Below are 22,627 nucleotides of genomic sequence, written 5' to 3'. Positions count from 1 at the left end.
CTAAAACTGTAAGATTTAATTTGATGGAGTCAATTTAAATGAGAGAAAATATCCACAAGATAAGTCATTCTAATGTGCTTCTCATAATGATTTAAATTTTGATAAAAAAAAAATAGTTATTGCTTTCTTATGCAACTTGGGCATTGCAATATGGACCTAATTTTTTAATTTTTTTAACCCAAAATGCCATATTTGATGTTTGTTAGTATTTTCTCAAAGCACCTTTAAAGACTGAAGATCAGCATCATGTAGATGTGTACCGAATACACTTGTGTTCTATACAGTCTAAAACCTAGTACAGGTATTCTTCGACTTATGCCAACGTTCGGTTCCGACTTACTGGTTGAAAGTTGATTTGGATGTAAGATGGACCAGTGTAAGTATTCAAACATCACTCAATGTATAGTACTGTATAATAAATTCCTTTAAGTCTTATTGTTTGTATTATATCCTTTTTGTCATCATCCTTATCACATTATGTAGATTTTTTTTATTTTACTGTTTTGTTTCATTATTACTGATGCTCGCATGGGTGCTAAAACATTTTAACAGCTTCATGAATAATTTAGTTACGTGATTGCATTAACTTTTTTCCTTCCCTCATACTGCTTGATTACCTCTTTTTTTTTTCCTGTAATTGTACGACAAGTGTAACTGAATATAGTCGAAACCCCGCTGCAGGTCATAAATGGAGATGGAGATGAACGAGTCATGGCATATGGAGCTGTCGTGGCAGTAACTGTCATTTGACCGTGAGACGCGGTAGTTCTTGATAATTACCACAGTATTTGCATAATGTAATACAGCACATCTATATTATACATTGCTAGCTACATTTTTTGTCAAAGACAGGTAATTAAATAAATTAAATATTTGATATCTCTTGCCTTATATGTACCTTCAGCATTCCTTATACACCTTTTTTCTGTATCCTCGTATGTCTGAGCATCACTTGCCTGGGCCTGGGGCTCCCTCTCTCAATCGCAGATTCAAAGCTGTTTGCTTGCCTCTAGTCTACTTTATAGCAATCAGCAATGGTATATGGACCCCCATTACCTGCTGTGAAAACATCATTTTCCTTATTGCAATTACCTTACCCGGCAGTTCCTCTGGTCAATCTGGCATTATCCAATCTACAATTTGCTTGGAGGGACAGATTGCTTGGAGGGACAGGAGACACGCACACAGAAATTAGCAAGTTTTTATATAATGTTTTATGATTTACAGTAATTTTATTAATTCCAAATTATGTATTTACCTAAACATTTTATTTTTTGCTTGTAGCCATCTGTTTAAAATGTATATCATTCACCAGCAAAGTAAGTACTGTGTTTGAGGATGGATATCTTTTGTTTTGCATCCAGTATTCTGAGCAGCTTCTTAACTTCTTATTTCTCTAAGGCAGTGGTTCATAAAATTTTTAATCCAAGGATTCCAAATAAGAAAATCTGTACTGTACTGGGATCCAAGAAGAGGACTGTTATTAAAAAAAATTCTTTGAGTTCTTTCCACAAGTAGACAAATCCGTAGAATCAGACCATATCATATTAACTAAAACATAACATTGTCCCCGAAGTTATCTAAGTTGTCACATAACTTCTGTCAATTATTACTAAAACATGAAAAACGTTTCTGTTTTAACGATGTGTTTACATAAACATGAAATGCATGTGTTCCAAATAACGATATAGTATTTATAAAAGGTGTCATTTTGCTTGACTTCTCACTCTATACAACTCTAAGCAACTGACATGCAGGTAAACAGACTTGAGCTGAGAAAACTGCGGTGGATGGGGGGATGTGATAGTAGGCTGCTTACTGACACATTTACAGGACAAAAGACGTTGATGGAGAGGTGTGAAGCGATTTAAGGTGGTACGGAGCTATGAGTTTTTTCGTAGGCTCTGGTAAATCTAGTGTTAAAGCACACAGATTTTTATTTAGTGATATTTTATTGCTAACTTCTGCTCACAGAAGTGAACATATTCAAAGGTTGCCAGGATACATTTTATTTCTAAATGTTAATGCAAAATGAATATGCTATCTTCCCTTATTGTAACTGGTAACCTCAATTTAGTTGCTAAAAAAACACAACTCTAAATGATAAATAAATATCTGGTAACGCAATATACTTCATAACCGATAAAAGAACATTCAATAATTCACACACATACAAACTGTAAAAGGCTTAAACTATTTTTATTCAGCAGAGAGTGGTGAGCATGTGAAATGGACAAAGGAGCTTATGTTGTGTAGATGTCTTTCTTGTGGTGTGATGTGAATAGTGGTTATAGTTATCTGACCACTGACAAAATATAAGTATTTGTTAAGTAGCCAAAGCTTGGCAATGTTGTAAGTCACTGCTGCTGTTATCTCCTTCCACCAACTACTTGTCTGCTCATACAATATGCAATGGAAAAGTGAACATTTTGTGGAACTTTGCTTTGCAGGCACCTGTATAACCAGGGAGGCTGGCGGGCACCTCAGGACCCTGGATGGCCTCTTCAGATGTAATAAAACATTTTTTATCTTTTAGATGTTGTACAGCATTCATTCTCATCTGGTAAGACCAAGCCATTTAGCAATCAGCAGTTAACCCTACTTGTGCTATGCTCTTCTTCTTCTTCTGACCCTGAGTTTTTTGTTTTTTTTTTTCTCTCACACACACTCCACCACCAAGAAACAATGGCAAAATCAACTTAAATATACTTAGAAGTAGTGTTGGATATTTTGCAGATTTTATTTAACGTTAAGAAGTTGTGGTGAATGAAACAAATCTGCTGAACATCGCAATATTCATTTTTGCATATTGATTTTTCTTTAACATCAAATTGAATCTAAAATTTGATACATTGCCCTGCCATACATGCAGTGCAAATAACAGGAAAAACATCTTGACCCAAGAAAGACATCATACCTTGGTGTGCATAGGAAGGTGAACATCATCACTTTATCTATTTACTTACTGTTCAGAATAATCATGACTCTAGAGCAGGGATCTGCAACCTACTTTTACAAAATGAAAATGGCCGAGAGCTACTCATGATTTCTGACGTTTATTCTCCTAGCTTATTTCAACCCAAACAAACTGAAAGAACTTGTTTTGCCTGAACATTTACAAAATGTTGGTGTCCACAACTCACATTTTGCATTAAAACATCACAAAAAATATTTGGTTCACCTGCAAGTGCATTTTGTATGTCTGTATACATTTTCTAGTGTATCTCACACTATTGAATTAAAACATGAATGCTGTCAAAACAAAACAATGCAATTACAAATAACACAGATATTACTTATTCATTTGTCATTTTGTTACATGTCACTGTTTCATTTCACAAGAGTATTCACATGTCCAGTTGCATGTGTGATGCGTTTTTTAGTTAGTCAGATGACTAGCACTGCATGGAGTCAACAAGAGAGGTGTATGGTTGAATGTAGCCACTTAGGTTCACTCTTATGGAGTCATTTAATTGTTCATCTGTAAGTCATGTTCTGAACTTTGATTTCATGACTCTCATGTCAGAAAAGGCAGACTCATGAGGTATTTATACCCAAACAAAGCAGACATTTTTAGAGCTGCTTGGTAAAGATTCTTATAGTTATCTGGCTCTACTAAGGTCCAGAAATGCTGAGAATGCTGTTGAGACTTTAACTGCACATTGTTTTAAAGGTTTACTACTATATAATATATATGAGAGAACTACAGTATTTAATGCATTTAGATTTTTTTTTTTCCCCTATAATTTGCTTGAACATTCCGGTTGATTTTATGACTTTTCTCATTTCTCTATGTATCATATTTCACTTGTGGTACCGATTTTATTTGTGTGAATCTGAGAAAAAAAGCAGTGTGCCGAGGAGAGGGCTCTTCCTCACTCACTCACCAGCTTCGGGGCATGTTCCTTAACTCCGCTTAGCTAGCGAACGAGAGAACAATTGAATTCAACTTTGTTTGATAAAGTGTTACTTAGGTCTTGATGAGTTTGAATCTGGATATTCTCTTAAGTGTATGCCGCATTGTAAAGATAGATTGCAATTCAGTTTGTGGATCGTGATATGATTTTTTGGAAAGATCGCCCACCCCTGATTTGACTAATCAAGTTTTCAAATTTATGTAGGATTCATTAACCCTTTGGCGAGCTACTTGGAATGGGGTTGCGAGCTACTGATAGCTTGCGAGCGACGTGTTTGAGACACGGGCTCTAGAGGGTAAAGTATTTATTAAGTTGAATATTTTAACTAAGGACGGCATGGTGGTGAAGTGGTAGTGCTGCTGCCTCGCAGTAAGGAGATCTGGGTTTGCTTCCCGGGTCCTCCCTGTCTGGAGCTTGCATGTTCTTCCCGTGTCTGCGTGGGTTTCCTCCGGGTGCTCTGGTTTCCTCCCACAGTCCAAAGACATGCAGGTAAGGTGCATTGGTGATCCTAAAATTGTCCCTAGTGTGTGTGTGCGTGTGTGCACGCACGCTGCGGTGGGCTGGTGCCCTACCCGGTATTTTATTGCCTTGTGCTTTTTGTTGCCCGGGATTGGCTCCAGCAGAACCCGTGACCCTGTGATAGGATATAGCGGGTTGGAAAATGACTATTTTAGCTACCTCACTCAAGGCACTTTGGGACATTCTAATGTATTTATTTAGCAGCTAGAGCTTTGCTGTGTAAACTACAGCGAACAGAGATCACAAGCACACCAACAGCTCTCACATGTGTAATGCCCCAGTTGTGGTGTAGCACCGTTGCTGTGGTTCTGTCAGTGCTCATTCCCACACATTTTTTTTATTCTTTCCTGTTTGACACAACAGGATTTAAGCTTTTTGTCTTGGTGCTAAGCTTTTTTTTTTGGTGCTATAGCACTGTGAGACATTTTTATTTCTAGATTTTACTCACGCTTTTATCATGTATTATTGTGCCATCTGAAGTAATATGTCCACTTGTAGTCACTCATCAGTGCAGTACAGACTGTCTCCGTACTGCTGAAACAGTACTAACTTTTTTTCACAGTTACTGTTCTTGTCATTCTTGTCGTATCGAGTTGGTTCCATAGTATTGGTTCTTTTGACATCCCTAATTTATATAATGTTATTATTTTTCATTACTGATATTCCTATGACCCTTTTACATTTACCACATTCATGCATAGCCATCATGAAATACCAAGACCACAGTCCACTGGTTGAATACCACTACTCTAAATCAGTAGGACCCCAGTGTAAACAATTGGAAGATGGAATTTGTGTGGTTGTAGTTTTCCTTGAACATACAAAGATATGCATGTTAGGTTCCTTTGTGTTTGTAAATTGATCCTGTGTGGATGTATGTGTGACTGAACCTAATGATGAACTGGCAAACTGTGAAGGACAGGTCCCTTCTCTGCATCTGATGTTAATTGGGTAGTCTCTAGCCTTCAGTGAGGCTAGGTTTGAGAATGTTATGTAAAATGGTTCAGCATTGCAGTTATCTTTCTAATGCTTGCAAAGGTGTTTTAAATTAACTGTAAAATGATAATAGGATTATTTAAAAAACCTATCGTGTCAGTTTTGCTAGATGAAATTGAACAAATTCACTTTTCTGTATCCTGCAATGTAGGAAACTCACTTTCCAATACTTACAAGATGGAAAAAGCAGGAATTAGTTTAAAAATGTGATGGATAAATGTTGACTTCATGACAAAAAGAAAATTTTGGTATAGATTCTTTCAAACTAAAGTTCAAGTCCTTTGTATTAAGTGTCTTTGGCCGTAAATGGTGACTGGAGTTAAAGAGTACATCATCAGAGTATAGTATATAATGTAAACAATTTGATGACCTACCCATCCATTAAGAAACAAACTACGCAAGAGAGTTTGTTTCTAAATGGTCATACATTCTTAAGTCTGTGTCAAAGAATACCACAGTCTCTAGTTTCAAAGCCAGTGTTTTAGTCTTAAATTATAATTACTGTCACATTTCCTATATCTTAGCATTTTAAAATATTATTTGCAGTGTAAAACAGCTTTAACTCTGTGCTGTGACTGGATGAGTTACAGACTGAAATTTTCTGATCTTTCCATTGACTTAAAATTAAATAAATGTAAGATTATTTTTATTCCTTACCAAGTACATATTATATATGTATTTCTTTAAGGATGAACAGGACCAGTTGTCTGAAGTGGAATTGATGGAGGAGGAGGAGGAGGAGGAAGAAGAAGAGGAGGAGGAGGAGGAGGAGGAAGAAGAAGAAGAAGAAGATGCTGTTCCTGATGAGGGATTCATGGGAATCGCACCACTTCTTCAAGCGCATCATGCTATGGAGAAGATGGAGGAATTTGTACATAAGGTGGGTAGTAATTTAATAATGAATTTTGTGGTTCTTCACATTTTCTGGTTCAGCTCTTATCTGTGGATGCTGTACTATAGAAATGTAAATTATTGTAAAACTTATGTAAATCATATCTGCATACTATACTGCTCGAGAAATTAAGAGAAATGTGCAGGTTTTTAATTTTTCTTGTGTGTGTTTGCATCAGTTTAGCACAGAGAGGTGCATAAGTATAAATTTCTTGGAAGAAAAACAGTTTTGTGTTTTTGATGGGACGAGTAGTCAAGGATGGTATTGCAGGCGTCAGGATACACTGCAGAGCAGTAACAGTGTCCATTTAGAAATATGGGTTGCCATTGTAATGTCAGAAGTTTCTAAGTTTGCAAGGAATCATAAATATCTGAAAGTTAACTAAATTTAGTAGGAGTGAGCTTGAAAGAAACGGGATGAAATTACACAGACTGTTTCTGGCATCAATAAAGCTGTCATCTAGGCGGTTGTAATGGAATCTTGGCATTTAAGGCCTGTATTAGTTTTGGGATTTTTGGAGGAACTCTCAATGCAGAGTTCTTCAGAGACTAAATGTTACTCTAAACGTTATATTTGCCTTGGGGTTAAATGCCCATTTTGGTCTTCTGGCCATACAGTCTAGAGTTGGGAATGAAGACAGAGAGAAGGGCTTGATCAGTGGCAGGAAGAGAAGAAGCCAGAGTTCATGGAGAGAAATGTACATGCAACAAAGTAAGAAGTGTTCTATGCTAGGATTCTTTTGTTTTCCATTTGTTAATCCATTCCCAGCATGGTTTATTTTGTCGATAAAGCACCTTTTGTGCAGTGCTTTGAATTTCATGTTTGTTCTAAGCCATTTATTGTAGTGTCGTGTCATCCTAGGCAGTTGAGCAGTTAATTGATTTTTGGAGTTTCTTTGTAGATTTATGAAGAAAGACAATTTTTACAATTATTTTGACTAATTTAGTCTCAGTTGTTTTTTTTTTTTTATGCTGTATTGACCAATACTTTAACCCCAACCATCTCACAGTCCGAGGCATCTGGGTTTGACTCCAAATCCAATTACTCTATTTGTTTAACTTTTTCCCTATTCTGACAAAAGTATTCTGGTTACCTCTTGTATCCCAATTATATACAGGGAGTAGTTGACTGCAAAGTAACATGATATGAGTGAGTTTGGAGATGTGTGCCCCAAACCATTTAGTGTTTATTAGGCCGATAGTAGCCCCAGCACACTGAATCATGCAAAGGATAAAATACATTGCTAAAATGGATGCACAGAAGTTTATTTTAAACATAATAACCTTATTTACTATTCGGTTGAACTATTTTATGATGACAGCAATGAAAGTTAAATAACACACACAGTGCTGTAAAAATGAATTTGCCCCCATCCTGATATGCCTGTATTATTTTATATTTATCACATAGAATGGCTTCAGACAAAATGTAGTATTAGATAAAGTTTAACCACAGTAAGCAATGAGCATATGGTGACATTTTGCTGCTTAATATATAAAGTTGTCCAGCACCTATATTGCCTATGTGAATACTCTTTCAAACAGCTAACTAAAGTTAATTGATAAGTAGAATCACCTGACTGAACATGGCCAGACCTGATTGTAGCCAGCCCTGTTCAACATAAACCTAGTCTTTTATTGACCCTTACCATGAGAGTGAAGTAGTCTGCACAAGGTATTTAGAAGAACACTATGCTGTTTCGAAAAGAAGTGCCAGAACAGACAAGGAAAAAGTTGTTGAAACTTAATCATTTAGGAAAGGGTTACAAAGCAATTCTAAGGCTCTTTCGCTCTGCAGTGAGAGCCATTATTTAAAAATGGAAAATATTTGAAACAGTATTTGCAAAGAAACAGCTGGTAAATCCCTGGGTCTTTTGGAATAATGTTCTATGGACAGATGAATCAAAAGTGGAAGTCTTTGGACAACATAGTGGAAGTCTTTGGACAACATAGGGTCCTACTATGTCTTGCATAAAGCTAATTCAGTGCTTGACAATAAGATCATCCTAACTATAATAAAACATGATGATGGTAGTGTGATGGTGTGGGCATGCTTTGCTGCTACAAGATCTAGAGGAATTGCCAGTATTAAAGAACTATTAAATCTGCACTTTTACCAGAATATTCTTAAGATTTTCCAGTCACCTGTCTGTGAGCTGAAGCTAAAGTGTAACTGGGTTATGTAGTAGAACAATAATCCAAAACACAAAAGCAATTCTACAACTGAAAGATTCTGAAAGAATAAAATTTGAACTTGTGGCCTAGTCAGTGTTGAACAATACATGCAGTACACATGCTCGCAAACCTACCTGCGTTTCTGAATTAAAACTGTTTCATAAAGAAGACTGGGTTGAAATTCCTCAACAATGATGTTAAAGACACATTAAATTATAGGAAGCCTTTAGTTGTTCTTGCAGGTAAAGATTCCATAAATATTGAAATTTGGGAGTAATTACAGTACTTATTAATGGGTGATGGGCTATTTGGACAGCATTGTTCTTTGAATAAAGAAAGTAATTATTTAAAAATAATTGTGTGTTTACTTAGATCATATAAAAAGGAAGGGTGCAAATACTTTTTTTTACAGCATTCTATATAATATACACATTGTTATGCAAGTGAAAAAGTAAATATGCCCCTTTTTTTAAAAGACATGGGCAAAGTTGATATAATGGCGATGGGACTGAAAATGTAACTTTGCAGTAATTCAAAGAAAATGAATAGATGTGTATCTTTTCCATCTTTGGAAAAAGTGAGTAGAAATATCCATAGCCCCAGTAGCTGGTATTGCCCACTTTGGCAGAAACAGCCTCATGTAGACATTTCCCATAAATGTCCATCAGTCTCTGACATCTACTGGGAAAAAGGTTTTCTGTCTCCTTCATGTGTAATTCTTCCTAGTGTGTGATATTAAAGGGGTGTCTTACAGTCATATGAAAAAGTTTGGGATCCCCTCTTAATTCTTTGGATTTTTGTTTATCATTGGCTAAGCTTTCAAAGTAGCAACTTCCTTTTAATATATGACATGCCATATGGAAACAGTAGTATTTCAGCAGTGACATTAAGTTTATTGGATTAACAGAAAATATGCATCCAACCCTCGACTTTAACGAGGGCCCCAGTCCCTGAACTAGCCACACAGCCCCACAGCATGATGGAACCTCCACCAAATTTGACAGTAGGTAGCAGGTGTTTTTTCTTGGAATGCAATGTTGTTCTTCCGCCATGCAAAGCGCTTTTTGTTATGACCAAATAACAATTTTTGTCTCATCAGTCCAAAGTACTTTGTTCCAAAATGAATCTGGCTTGTCTAAATGAGCATTTGCATACAATATGTGACTCTGTTTGTGGCATGAGTGCAGAAAGGGCTTTTTTCTCATCACCCTGCCATACAGATGTTTGTGCAAATTGCGTTGAATTGTAGAACGATGTAGAGATACACCATCTGCAGCAAGATGTTCTTGCAGGTCTTTGGAGGTGATCTGTGGGTTGTCTGTAACCTTTCTCACAATCCTGCGTATATGCCGCTCCTGTATTTTTCTTGGCCTGCCAGACCTGGGTTTAAAAGCAACTGTGCCTGTGGCCTTCCATTTCCTGATTACATTCCTTACAGTTGAAACTGACAGTTTAAACCTCTGAGATAGCTTTTTGTAGCCTTCCCCTAAACCATGATACTGAATAATCTTTGTTTTCAGATCTTTTGAGAGTTGCTTTGAGGATCCCATGCTGTCACTCTTCAGACAAGAGTCAAAGGGAAGCACGACTTGCAATTAACCACCTTAAATACCTTTTCTCATGATTGGACACACCTGTCTATGAAGTTCAAGGCTTAACAAGCTAATCTAACCAATTTGGTGTTGCAAGTAATCAGTATTGAGCAGTTATATGCATTCAAATCAGCAAAATTACAAGGGTACCCAAATTTTTGCACAGCCAGTTTTTCACATTTGATTTAATTTCATACAACTAAATACTGCTTCACTAAAAATCTTTGTTCGGAAAACACCCCAGTACACAGATGTTCCTAGGAAATGAAAGACATACCACTGTTATCTTTTTTGTTGAAAGTAGAATAAATTATTAGGCAGGCTGAGAGGGATTCCCAAACTTTTTCATATGACTGTATGTGGACAGCCAGTTTCAAATCCCCCTGCAGCATCTCGATGGAATTCAGATCTGATTTTGATTTGGCCATTCCAGGACCCTCCTTTTCTTTCTTTATAGCCATTCATTGGTCGATGTTACTGGTACAGTGGAACCTCGGTTCACGACCATAATTTGTTCCAAAACTCTGGTCGTAACCCGATTTGGTCATGAACCGAAGCAATTTCCCCCATAGGATTGTATGTAAATGCAGTTAATCCGTTCCAGACCATACAAACTGTATGTAAATATATATATATATATATATATATATATATATATTTTTTAAGTTTTTAAGCATAAATATAGTTAATTAAACCATAGAATGCACAGCGTAATAGTAAACTAAATGTAAAAACATTGAATAACACTGAGAACACCTTGAACAACAGAGAAAACTAACACTGCAATAGTTTGTGCTATAGCGCTACCAACCGCTATTAAAAACACTTTTTTAATGAGTTTTAAGCGCAGGGAAAAAATGAACATTTGAAAAAATCCGTAATTTAATAAACCACCAAGAAAAGTAACATTGCAACAATGCACGCTACGAATCGATTGCTGTAAACAGAAGTGAATACAAAAACAAGCCCAGTGCATTCTTTAACTGCCTTCTCTACCTTGTGCGTGTGCCTGTGCGCGCGCGCGTGTGTGTGTGTCTGTCTCTCTCTCGCATGCCTGTGTGTGCCTCTCTTTCTCGCGCGCCTGTGTGTGTGTCTCTCTCTCTCGCGCGCCTGTGTGTGTGTCTCTCTCTCTCACGCGCCTGTGTGTGTGTGTGTCTCTCTCTCTCACGCGCCTGTGTGTGTGTGTCTCTCTCTCTCGCGCGCCTGTGTGTGTGTCTCTCTCTCTCGCGCGCCTGTGTGTGTGTCTCTCTCTCTCTCGCGCGCCTGTGTGTGTGTCTCTCTCTCTCTCGCGCGCCTGTGTGTGTGTGTCTCTCTCTCTCGCGCGCCTGTGTGTGTGTGTCTCTCTCTCTCGCGCGCCTGTGTGTGTGTGTCTCTCTCTCTCGCGTGCCTGTGTGTGTGTGTCTCTCTCGTGCACCTGTGTGTGTGTCTCTCTCTCGTGTGTGTGTGGCGCTCTCTCGCTCTCTCTCTTGCTTGCTGCACAGGAAATGCACAGTGAGAGACTGAACACGTACAAACCGAAAGGGAAAGTGGCTTGTTCTTATACCAAGTGTATGGTCGTGAACAGATGCAAAAGTTTGGCGAACTTTTTGGTCGTAAACTGATTTGTACGTGTTCCGAGACGTTCGTGAACCGAGGTTCCACTGTATGTTTAGGATCATTGTCATGTTGCAAGTTTCACTTTCAGTTGAGCTTCAATGTTCTGACAGACAGTCTTATATTATGGTACAATGGTAGAATGAGTAATTCATAGTGGATTTTATGATGGTGAGATGCCCAGGTCTTGATGCAGCAAAGCAGCCCCAAACTGTAACACTTAACCCCTCCATGTTTTTAAAAATGGTATTAAATTCATCTGGTCATATGCTATGTTTTTTGCCAAAAGTGTCTTCTGGTACTTTGGTCAAATAACTCTTTGCCTCACCTGTCCAGAGCACATTGTTCCAGAAGTCCTAGTCATTCCCTAAATTCTGATGGGCAAACTTTAGTTGAGCGCCAATGTTTTTGTCTGTGTTGTAAAGGTTTTCTCTTAGCATACCACACATGTAGGTCTAATTGAGTATAACCACTGTCAAATGTTAGGCTCATGCACTTTGATTTGAACAGTGGGAAGAGCTACCTGTAGGTCCAGTGATTACATTTAAAGGTTCTTGGAGACTTCTTTCAGCACCTGGCATTCTGCTCCTGGGCTGAACTTGCTGGTGTGGCCTGTCCTGGACAAGATGGCAGTTGTTAGAAATAATCTTCACTTGTAGATGATCTTCCAGACAGTGGAATGGTTGATTACTTTTTAACTGAAGATCATATCTTATTATCTCAAAATCTTGACAGACTGGCACACCCTATCCAGGTGGTGTTCTAGTATTAAGCCCAACCTATTGCTCCAACAGCCAATCAACCCCCCCGGCCTTACCCAGTATAAGTTGAATATCAAAACTGATGAATAGATGTTTGTGTAACTGTGTGTTTGTGTATGTGAATGAATTGAATCCATGAGTATAAAACAAGCGTTTCTCTTCTATACTGCCCCTTTTTACTGACATATGAAGTGATTTGTTTGTGTATTCCACAATGCTTTATGTTCACACTGTGTCAGTACCAGTGTCAGCATCCAAACAATGAATTAGTCTATTTCTGAATTCTTTTTAAAATACCTGGAATTATTTTCAGATGTCTGTTCAGGATTTTCTTTTTGCTAATGGACATTCGACTACAGACCTATAGAAGTCACTTACAAGTTTGATCTGTCCATCTAGCTCATTGAGAAGAAATTTGTTATCTACTTTAGTAAATGGTGTTTTTTGTTATCTTAACTGGATAAAAAGTGCAATTGAAAATGTGGTCTGCAATTCAAGTTTTTTGTCAGTTTATTTTTCTTTTTATTGTTTTCAAAATGTAGGTTTGGGAAGGAAGATGGAGAGTCATACCTCATGATGTACTTCCTGACTGGCTTAAAGACAATGACTATCTACTCCATGGTCACAGACCACCAATGCCCTCATTCAGAGCTTGTTTTAAAAGTATTTTTAGAATTCACACAGAGACTGGGAATATCTGGACACATTTATTAGGTAAATGTAATCTTTATGAAGAAAATGTTAAGTGTACTATTTGACTCTACAGTTCATTTTTGAAGTGGCTTAATAATTTTGCTGTTCATTAATTAATGTTGAGCATTACCATCTCTTACTCAGTTGTCCATTTTTGATACACATATGACAATATTGGCATGTTTAATTTATGGTCCTTTTTTTTTTTTTTTTTTTTTTTTTTTTTTTTTTTTTTTGTAACTGTAATATTTTAGGTTGTCTCTTCTTCCTCTGTCTGGGGGTTTTCTACATGTTCCGACCTAACATATCCTTTGTGGCACCAGTCCAGGAGAAAGTTGTGATTGGCATGTTTTTCCTGGGAGCAATTCTTTGCCTGTCGTTCTCTTGGTTGTTCCATACAGTATACTGTCACTCAGAAGGTGTCTCCCGTGTTTTTTCAAAGTAAGAAAATACTAATTTGCTATAAATAATAGAAATTCTTTAAACATTTAATAATGAATACTGGTTACTTAAGAAATATATCACGGTTTCTTAAGATATTGCATATAAACTGTTATGATGCATGTCTATATTTTTCAGGTTGGACTATTCTGGCATTGCTTTCCTTATAATGGGAAGTTTTGTTCCATGGCTCTACTATTCCTTCTACTGCTCCCCACAGCCCTGCTTTATCTATCTAATGGTGATCTGTGTATTGGGGATATCCTGCATCACTGTTTCTCAGTGGGATCGTTTTGCCACACCCCAGTATCGAGGGGTCAGAGCAGGTGAGTTTATCATAATTATTATTGTTGTTGTTTTTTTTTTTTTTGTTTTGTTTTTTTTAATATGAACAATAAGGGCAAACAGTATTGAATTTGTCATTGCAATAAATATTTTCATTTGCTAGCACTCAAGTATTTTCCTACTTCAATTTGTCATTGGTACTTTAAAATAGATTCCTGCAGATTTGGACAATGAGTTATCCACCTCCACAGTCCAGTAAATGTTTACTACTTGATAGTTGTTTTCTTTTTAAAATTAAAAAGTTATAATTTTACATATAATCAATCAATACAAATAGTTAAATACATAAAAAGAGTAGTGAGTAATAGTAATTTAAACTGTGTAAGTAAACTCACCCAGGTAGCTGCCCTACATGTGTAAAACCAAAAAGTTAAAACTTGCATTGTTTCAACAAATAACATTCACATGAAGACTGGGCAGAACACAAATCTCCCAATTTAAAAAAGAGAGAGAATAATGGCTTAATATTCAAGTGCAGGATTGTTATTAAGGAAAGATTATGCAAGTAATATCATGCAGACAGTTTCCTTAGTTGCATGACATTGAAATTATATTTCAAAATAGCAATGTACTTATTCGTTGAGTTGCTAGGGAGGCAGCATGTTGGGGTTTGGTTCTCAATTATTATTGTCAGATAATATTAGCATTGCATACATGATTCATTCAAGACATGCCTAATGCAAACTATGTCAGATGTTGCCAGCACTGACTAAACATCAGTGTGAAGTTAGATACATAGAAAGGACTGTGTGTGTGTCTCAGGGTTAAATTTGTTTTTGTACAGAAGCTCTATAAATAAATAAATAGTTATATAAATAAACAAAAAACATACACACTTTGGTCTGAAGACACTGGAATGATTATAAAGCAAGAAAATTTAAAAGTGAGGTTCTGACTTGGCTGTTACAGTGAGGCATTATGCAGACATATTGCTGTTGGTATAAAAAAGCCCCAGTAGTGTGTGTTCACACGTTTCTGCTGAATTTGTTGGCTGAAAGTTCTCAGGTTTAGCGTGTCAGAGAGAGGTTGCGCAGCACTGTATATAAATTCACTCATTTTGTTTTAATTCTTTACTTTGCTGCTACCTTCAAGGTGTCCAGAGTGTGCTCTATAACTGAGCTTGCCGTTTTAATTGGCTTGTTGATTTGGTGGGCCTCTCTTGAAGTGGTAATGCCACTACTACGACTAAAACTGAAGTAGAGTCTTTATGGCAGCTATATTTTCTAATGCTCATTCCATTCAAATTCTAAATATCAAAGGTGTGTCATGTATATGGCTAGGGTAATGAAAATTATGGACACTTTATGGGCTTTGGCAACTTATTTTTAATGTTATATTTATCTAAATGAAAATCACTTCAGTTGTTAGTTTTAAGAACTGAAAATTAACATTTTGGAGACCTCTATAGCCAGGACAGTGTAGCGGTTTGGAGCTAGGGCCAACTTTGCACAGGTGAATGAACTCCTACATGCAGCTCAGGTTGTCTTAAGACTTTTCTTAAGTTTTCCTTTTTTTTTGTGTGTGTGATCTTTGGTCTTGAAAGCTGGTATGTTTAGTTTATTTTTTTTTATTACAGTGCTATTTGGCCAAATATTTACTTTTTTAGATTACCAATTTATGACTGTTTGAATGTTTTTATATAAAGTCTTTTGTTCCAAGATTCTAAATTCATATTTTATGGGGTTGTTGGTGCCAGACACAGACTGGCTTATGTCTAATCAAGATAAATTGCTCAAACAATAAACTTAAAAATGATGTTTCAGCACTGGAAATGGTTTCAAAAGGAAAAAAATAATTCCTGTTTTAAGTAATCATACCTTCAAGATGAATGTCCATTTATAACTTTGAATTCTGTCATTTGTCTGGTTTATAAAGATCTTTGTTTGTTTCTGCAGTTGTTGTTCATTTTTCTTAAAAAATAATTCAAAGTCAAATGTCCTACTGTTTGTAGTATTTTTTCACTCATTCATTTAAGGCATTTTAACTTATTGTGTGTCTGTTTTTCTTGTCTCTTTGTTCATGCATTTATTTATTTTGTATTAAACGTATATGTACCTGGCACACAAGGAATAGCCACATGCTAACCTTATATTCTTATGTTCAAAGAATGATGCTTTAAAAAGTTGTATTAATGTTTTGTTAAAGAAAGTGTAATTGATATATAATGTAATTAGATCTCTAGGATATTTAAAAAAAAAAAAAAAAAATCTGTTCATCTATACATTTTTGGAACTCTCCTGTTGTATTATAGGGGAGCCAAATCTTTTTCTGCTTTGGATGAAAAAATCATTCCTCGACATTATGCCAATCATTTTAAAAAAAAAAAAAACCCATAAATATTATACTTTACTATATGCTATATATAGTATAAGCAGCTGCTTATATATTGTATATAATATTTGAGTTGCTTATTAACAGTTTTTATAGTTTTATATATGTATATATGTGTATATGTATAAATGTATATACAGGGATATATATGTGTATATGTACGTATATGTATATATATGTATATATGTGGGTGGCACAGTGGTGCAGTGGGTAGCGCTGCTGCCTCACAGTTGGGAGACCTGGGGACCTGGGTTCGCTTCCCGGGTCCTCCCTGCGTGGAGTTTGCATGTTCTCCCCGTGTCTGTGTGGGTTTCCTCCGGGCGCTCCGGTTTCCTCCCACAGTCCAAAGACATGCAGGTTACGTGGATTGGCGATTCTGAATTGGCCCTAGTGTGTGCTTGGTACGTGGGTGTGTTTGTGTGTGTCCTGCGGTGGGTTGGCACCCTGCCCGGGATTGGTTCCTGCCTTGTGCCCTGTGTTGGCTGGGATTGGCTCCAGCAGACCCCCGTGACCCTGTGTTCGCATTCAGCGGGTTGGAAAATGGATGGATGGATGGATATATATATATATATAATATGTGTAAGTACACATATTTTTTGTATGTGTACAGTGGGGCAAAAAAGTATTTAGTCAGCCACCAATTGTGCAAGTTCTCCCACTTAAAAAGATGAGAGAGGCCTGTAATTTTCATCATAGGTATTCCTCAACTATGAGAGACAAAATGAGAAAAAAATCCAGAAAATCACATTGTCTGATTTTAAAGAATTTATTTGCAAATTATGGTGGAAAATAAGTATTTGGTCACCTACAAACAAGCAAGATTTCTGGCTCTCACAGACCTGTAACTTCTTCTGTAAGAGTCTCCTCTGTCCTCCACTCGTTACCTGTATTAATGGCACCTGTTTGAACTCGTTATCAATATGAAAGACACCTGTCCACATCCTCCAACAGTCACACTCCAAACTCCACTATGGCCGAGACCAAAGAGCTGTCAAAGGACACCAGAAACAAAATTGTAGACCTGCACCAGGCTGGGAAGACTGAATCTGTAATAGGTAAGCAGCTTGGTGTGAAGAAATCAACTGTGGGAGCAATTATTAGAAAATGGAAGACATACAAGACCACTGATAATCTCCCTCGATCTGGGGGTCCACGCAAGATCTCACCCCGTGGGGTCAAAATGATCACAAGAACGGTGAGCAAAAATCCCAGAACCACACGGGGGGACCTAGTGAATGACCTGCAGAGAGCTGGGACCAAAGTAACAAAGGCTACCATCAGTAACACACTACGCCGTCAGGGACTCAAATCCTGCAGTGCCAGACGTGTCCCCCTGCTTAAGCCAGTACATGTGCTGGCCTGTCTGAAGTTTGCTAGAGAGCATTTGGATGATCCAGAAGAGGACTGGGAGAATGTCATATGGTCAGATGAAACCAAAATAGAACTTTTTGGTAAAAACTCTACTCGTCGTGTTTGGAGGAGAAAGAATGCTGAGTTGCATCCAAAGAACACCATACCTACTGTAAAGCATGGGGGTGGAAACATCATGCTTTTGGGCTGTTTTTCTGCAAAGGGACCAGGACGACTGATCCATGTAAAGGAAAGAATGAATGGGGCCATGTATTGAGATGAACTTTTGTTATTGACCAAATACTTTTTTTCCACCATAATTTGCAAATAAATTCTTCAAAAATCAGACAATGTGATTTTCTGGATTTTTTTTTTCTCATTTTGTCTCTCATAGTTGAGGTATACCTATAATGAAAATTACAGGCCTCTCTCATCTTTTTAAGTGGGAGAACTTGCACAATTGTTGGCTGACTAAATACTTTTTTGCCCCACTGTATATGTGTGTGTATATGTGTGTATGTGTATACGTGTGTGTGTATGTATGTATGTACCTAATAAAATCATAAATAGCAGCAATGCAAGATAAAGAAGTGAATATAAACACAGCCTGAAAGTTCTATTACACTGGTATGTAAACACATTAAATATATTAATATATAGCAAGCTGAAGAAAGATTTAGATGGGAACACATTGTTACATGCTGCTGCCAAAGCTTTTAGTGTCTGGTCCAGATATAGTCCTTGAGCAGTTGTGTCCCAGTTCTTAAAAAGTTCTCCTAGTTCAAGTGTGTTTATCTACGTGTGAGGTACATGGAGTTGCATAGGGTACATAAAATATCGTTATTTAGAATACATGCATTGCATGAGTGTTCCGTGTCTATAACAATCTGTTCAAGTGTAGGATGAAAGGAAATGTGAGGCAAGAAATGCTGAACACATACCTAAAGCATAAACTTTTTCCATTTTATACTAATAATGATGTGAAGTGTATAATGTGTGAAGATTTTAGTCTAAATATCAAATAAACATGTGCGCGTTTATTCCAGAATATTATCAAAGTTAAAAAAAAAAAAACAAAAAAAAAAACAAACTCAGAACCTTTTGTCCATAAGGCAACAGTTCTTAGCTCTGCACCATCCAAGAATACATTATCAACTTTCTGTCGATTGACAGCAACATGTAAATTGAATGATTTTTTTTTTTTTTGTTTTAAACTTTGGTTATACTGAATAAAAGCGCACATGTTTGATATTTGGACTAAAGTCTTCACATATTATACACTTCACGTCATTATTAGTATAAAATGGAAAAAGTTTCTGCTTTAAGTTATGTGTTCAGCATTTCCCGCCTCACATTTCCTTTCATCCTACACTTAAACAGATCATTGTAGACATGGAACACACATGAAATGTATGTATTCCAAATAACGATATATTATTTACCCTATGCAACTCCAGGCATCTCACAGGCAAATAAACACACTTGAGTTGGGAAAACATTTTGCTCGGGTTGAGCAAAATGTTGGTGGGAGATGGGATAGCAGGCTGCTTGTGCTGATTGACAATTTGTAAAACAAAAGACACTGATGGAGAGGTGCGAAGGAATTTAAGGTGGCCCAGGATTATGAGCTTTTACATAGGCTACAGGGATTGTAGTGTTAAAGAAAGCAGAATTGAAAGCATCTGCTTTTCAGTGTTAATTCCTAATCAATATAATGAAACGTTACACTGAAATCAGTTGTGCTACATACAGCGACACTTCTTTCAGATCAGTTTCAATTTGGAATAAATCTACAATCTTGTGTCAAGACTTTTTTTTTGGTTTTTGGTGACCCCCCCCATTTGAAGCAAGCACGATTAAAACGGGTGAAAAACATTTGCAATTTACTGTTTGGAAAACTTAGTTTTCAAAATTGACTGTTAGAGACCAAGGAGTAAACACAATGGCTGCTTTGTGCGGCTACACCAGATTAAACTGTATAAGCCACATTCTTTAAATGATTTTCTCAGTATTTTAAACATAATAGACAACAAAGCAAGCTTACAAGGTCACTCAAACAGTCTGTAGAGACAAGATATAGTGCTGAATTCAGTGTTGCAGCAATTTGTCGATTGGTCACAGCAACAAAAACATACAACTGTGCTCTTTTTCTGAAACCGTTCAATGATGCAATATAAGAATAGCTTTTATTTAAGAAGATTGCAAAGGCACAGGAACAAGAAGAGATTTTGTAATTAATTTGTAATAATCACAATTTAATGCAATTGCACTAAATCGAACAGTGCAGTGAGATACACTGGACAGCTGTTAGTAACCATCACTTTCTTCACAGAGCTTGCAAGCAGACAAGAACATGGCAGTTTGTTCACAGTGCTTTGCTTGGTTACAGTGTGGTTGTATTCATAAACAAAAAGAACTCTGAGAAACTGGAGAGTGTTTAAGCTAACAGTAATATAACTACTAGATAAACATATGTTTTAAGCCAGGGGTGGTCAGATTCAGTCCTGGAGGGCCGCAGTGGCTGCAGGTTTTTGCTCCAACCCAACTGCTTAATAAGAAGCACTTATTGCTCAAGTAACACTTCTGCTTTACTTTAGTTGTCTCGCTCGTTAAGATTTTGAACCCTTATTGCTTTTTAGTCTTAAACAGCTGTAGTCTTGGTTTTTAATCGCTCCTTATTAGCAATAACATGTAAACGACAAAAGAAACCAGCATTTCTCCATTTAGCTTGTTTCCATTTACACCTGTGTGTATTTATCATGCACTTTTGGGTTTAATTAAATACCTGGAAGGAAAGTGAAGAGAAAAAAAGCGAAGTACTGAGAATTACTCGTCTGTTTTAGACTTCTAATCATTTAGATGATATCCTTAGAAAGGAAAAAAAATCTAGGATATGAGAATGACCTGACATAGCAGAGTTAAAGCACTAGCAAGCCATGAAATTAAATAATTGACAAGGATTGTTTTTTAATTAAGCAGCTGGGTTGGAACAAAAACCTGCAACCACTGTGGCCCTCCAGGACTGAATCTACCCACCCGTGTTTTAAGCAAAACTTGTATGTGTGACTTGTACGTAGGCAGCACCAACCTTCCATGTCAGTTCCACATTTTTGTGGAATGAATAGCAATTATTAACATGGATTGTTCTTTATTTCAATATAGAATGGTAAGCAGTAGCCCACTTACAAAGCTTTAACAAGACATGTTGCTTAACACTGCTCTTTTTTGTTCCATTGATTGAAAAAGATGTGCGGACTTGTGCTCATAAAAAAAAAAAAAAAATTTAAGTCCCATCGGAAGATGACGTAGAATCGTCACAAAAAAGGTGTAAAGGACAATTGGGCCAAAGAGGGGGAAGCCTACAGCCTTCTCCTTGTACAAAGATCATGTTAAACAGGCTTATCAACCATACATGACTTTTTGCTTTTATGGAAGTATTATATTTCTGCAGGTGGGAGTGGGACGAATGAGGCCAAGTGTATGTAGGAGCAGGTGGGCATGGGTTTAAAAAATCAGTACTGCACAGACCTCTAGAATGGACTACTCCTTTTACATTTTTTATGGTATAGTATAGTCTTCCTAGCATTCTTTCTTTTGGGGGAAAAATGTGCTGTACTTTCATGGCAATTGGTTCTTGTTTTAGCTTTTATGTTCTTATTTTTACTTGTATAGTTCTAATCCAGGGTGAACTGTAAATGTTGATTGTATTTAGTTTGTATCCTTTTCTTTTAGCTCCAAAAGTGATGGCAGCAGTGTGACTTTTATTTGCAGCTTTTGTCATCTGCAGAATATTGTAATGATAAATTATTGATAAAAGAAAATTAATGGATTTTTGTTAGTTGTCCTGATGTACATAATCTGTATTCAAAATTGTACCCATTGAGGAATTAAGAAGCAGTTATTCCATAATTCCTGAACAGAAAACATAGATTATTATTGTGACTATGTTGCTATTTATTTTTTTTATCCAAAACATAATAATGTGCGTAGATATTTCTGTTCTTGAGTTCCATGGTGGGTACATATTTTTTTAAGTTATAACTTTTTATGTATTAAATAAATGATACCTCCAGACTTACATATTTAAAGTTTGTTATTCCCAGTACCTATTTTATCATTATTTGCTTTATTCATTTATAGTTACTGGCATTAACCATATTTTTCTTTTGAAGTATAAAGGATTAATGCAGTGTCTTTTCCCTATGGCTTAACAGAGTATATTTTTTCAGTGGTCAAATTTGTCTTGATATGTTAAAATATTACATAAATGTGAGAAATTTAGTGTGTATATAATATATTTTCCAAATAAAACTGTGCTTTATCCGGGTAAACTGCGACCTACCCATGGATTACGTTACTTGAAATTCATCTTTAACCAGCCGCGGTTGGGTAACCATAAGATTGGATTAAGTTGGAAAGTCATATTATTTTCCAATATTACCCAGGTCTTTTGGACAATGCAAGTTTTCCCAGGTAATGGTAGGTTTATCCAATTTTTCTCCAATTTTTGGGCTTTACCCATAACACACACACAAACACACTGTATAGGTGCTGTAGCATCACAAAGTATGTAAGCAGAGTTTTGTTTGGACTGACCGAATGAACTATTAATTCTCTATGGAGACTGCTTTGTGTGGATCATATTATAGAATGAGGGTAGCCATTTTTGCAGAGTGATTAACAGAAGGTGTTCAGTCTGGTTTGAGAATGAGAACTGTGCCTAATTAACTGTATAATTGTTAATAAAACAAAGCTATATACACTGTTAAACTATTTAAGTTGACAATATTTAGAGTACTCTTTTAATAATTAGTTTTAAAAAAGATTTTTGACCATTCCTGCAAAAATAAGAAATGACATTAAAAAAGTGTTGCTCTTGTCATATAACAGTGTTACTTTCGTTGTGTACTTTTGTTGTTTAGTATATAGTGTACAAGCTTTCATTGCAATGTCTTTTTTTTAATAAGATTTTTTTTTTTTTTTTTTTTTTTGCAATCCTTAAATTTTGTTAAAATATGTATTT

At 36.5% G+C, this 22,627-nt stretch overlaps 1 protein-coding gene across 1 annotated transcript in view; it reads left to right on the top strand.

The window, feature by feature from the left end:
* Nucleotides 1-22,627, top strand: part of LOC114642057 (adiponectin receptor protein 2-like) — a 69,693-nt gene that overhangs the window by 32,667 nt on the left and 14,399 nt on the right. The window contains exons 3-6 of the mRNA XM_051920600.1: nt 6,121-6,312; nt 12,987-13,158; nt 13,392-13,578; nt 13,717-13,904. Of these exons, the coding sequence (XP_051776560.1) occupies nt 6,121-6,312; nt 12,987-13,158; nt 13,392-13,578; nt 13,717-13,904 (739 nt within the window). The remainder of the gene's footprint in view (nt 1-6,120; nt 6,313-12,986; nt 13,159-13,391; nt 13,579-13,716; nt 13,905-22,627) is intronic.

The sequence above is a fragment of the Erpetoichthys calabaricus genome, chromosome 1 (assembly GCF_900747795.2).
Source record: "Erpetoichthys calabaricus chromosome 1, fErpCal1.3, whole genome shotgun sequence".
In the NCBI taxonomy this organism is placed as follows: Eukaryota; Metazoa; Chordata; class Cladistia; order Polypteriformes; family Polypteridae; genus Erpetoichthys; species Erpetoichthys calabaricus.
Note: the sequence above shows the minus strand (reverse complement) of the source record. Positions and strands in the feature narration are given on the sequence as shown.